The sequence below is a fragment of the Cynara cardunculus genome, unplaced genomic scaffold (assembly GCF_001531365.2).
Source record: "Cynara cardunculus var. scolymus isolate 2C unplaced genomic scaffold, CcrdV1 Un_Scaffold_5901, whole genome shotgun sequence".
NCBI classification, from domain to species: Eukaryota; Viridiplantae; Streptophyta; class Magnoliopsida; order Asterales; family Asteraceae; genus Cynara; species Cynara cardunculus.
In genome coordinates, this window is record NW_020202657.1 from 26,129 (window position 1) to 28,248 (window position 2,120).

The 2,120-nt window shown below is 36.4% G+C and overlaps 1 protein-coding gene across 1 annotated transcript in view; it reads right to left on the reverse strand.

The window, feature by feature from the left end:
• The window catches only part of LOC112504530 (lysine-rich arabinogalactan protein 19-like), a 3,796-nt gene extending 1,995 nt beyond the window's left edge, over nt 1-1,801 (reverse strand). The window contains exon 1 of the mRNA XM_025108474.1: nt 1,577-1,801. Within this exon, the coding sequence (XP_024964242.1) occupies nt 1,577-1,801 (225 nt within the window). The remainder of the gene's footprint in view (nt 1-1,576) is intronic.
• Between the last annotated feature and the right edge of the window lie 319 nt (nt 1,802-2,120).

Consider the following 2,120-nt stretch of genomic DNA (forward strand, 5'->3'; position numbering starts at 1 on the left):
CTCGCTGATCAGTGAGGGATCAGCGAGGGAATCTGATTTTTGTCATTTCCCTCGCTGATCCCTCGCTGATCAGTGAGGGATCAGCGAGGGAATCTATTTTTGTCATTTCCCTCGCTGATCCCTCGCTGATCGAGGGAGTTGTCCTATTTTCTTGATTTTCTTGATTTTTATGTGTTACATGTACACATTTATATATTTAGGTATTCGTATATTCATTCTCGGTTTTATTGGGCCTTAACCCATTTAACTGGGCCTTAATCCATTTACCGGACTATTTTGAGTGTATCGGGCCTTAATGAACTTTATTCGGTTTAATGGGACTTAATGGGTTTTATTCGGTTTAACTAATTAATTTTTGTAATATTCTAATAAATAACAAATAATTGGAAATTTAATAATAAATAAGTAAAAATTAATAAGTAATTAAATTTGTAGTTATAAAATAAAAAAATTGTTGAAAATCAGTTTTTAGACAATTCCTCGCTGATCAGCGAGGGATCAGCTAGGGAATAGCCAAAAACTGAATCTCTCGCTAATCCCTCGCATATCAGCGAGGGATCAGCGAGGGAATAGCCAAAAACTGAATCCCTCGCTGATCCCTCGCTGATCAGCGAGGGATCAGCGAGGGATTGTCCAAAAAATGAATCCCTCGTTGTTCCCTCGCTGATCAGCGAGGGATCAGCGAGGGATTGTCCAAAAAATGAATCCCGCGAGGGATCAGCGAGGGATTCATTTTCTGGACAATCCCTCGCTGATCCCTCGCTGATCTGCGAGGGATTTTTTCCCTCGCTGATGGTCGTTGCTGATACCTAGTTTTCTAGTAGAGTGATCATCTAGCATTACGTTGATTTGTGTATTGATGAAACTGTAAACCATTTCATAACAGTAATTTTTTTTATTATTCAAAAGTTTCATTATGTTAAATTAATTATAGTGTGTTTTATTTTTATTGTTCATCTATTTTAATGATGCATGTTATTTTTTTATAATATTTGAACATAAAATTAATATATTATTTTACAAATTATTTTGTTTCATTAATATTACAATATACATGATATAGTTGCCATTAATATTACCATTACCAAAGTTACCATTTTGTCCTTTTTGGGATTGTAAAATAAGTTTTTTTTTTTTTAAATTTTCTAATATAACCTAAACTAATTTTGATCATTGAACAAGAAAATGGATGAATTAGATTGGTTTACATGGTTTACACAAATGTGGCGGTTTTCATTTGATCGCTCCTTTATATATATATATATATATATATATATATATATATATATATATATATACTATCTTATTAAGCAAATTTAGCAAATGGTGACATTAAGTCTTAGGGGCTGTTTGTTTGCCACTTAATGGTGACATTAAGTGGCAACCTCTTAATCGGTCAGAGGTGTGCTGTGTTTGGCAAAAAAAAAACCCCTCTTAATGGTTACACAAGCCTCTTAACCATTTTGAGGGTATGACTTCACTAAACCATTCAGATTACCCTTTCTTCCCTATTTACCCTTCCACACCCTTAGAACAGTCGCATCCTCTCCCCAAGTCATCGCCTCCAGGTTATCGCCTCCATCTTCTCCGACGCCGGTGTCTTCGGTCGCCGTTTCCACAGCTGTCGGTCGCCGGTTTCCTCATCTACTCGTCGGTCGCCCTTTTCCATAGCTTCGTCGGTCGCCATTTCCACAGGTTTGTCTCCCGTTAGAGCTGCACTTTTTTTGCTTTCCTCAGCTTCGTCTGTTTTAAACAAGATTTTTTTTTCCACAGCTTCCTCTACGAGCCTTGCCGTTTCCATAGGTTTCCACAGGTTTGTCAGTTTCCCGTTAGATTTTCGGTTACATCCTCTATTTTAAACAAGATTGCTTTCACTTTTTTTTACTAGATTTTGTGTTTAGATCTTGCTATTTAGATGGGGTTTTTTTGAAGATTGCTATCTGCTGTTTAGATTTTCGGTTACATCCTCTATCTGCTGTTTTTTTTTGAAGATTGTTGTTTAGATTTTCTGTATGGGGTAAACAAACCCAAACAAGGCACTGCCTTTTTGAAGATTTTATAATGCCCTTTCGATTTTCTGTTTACAATGTGTGGGCTAAAAAGCCACTGCTTTAGATGGT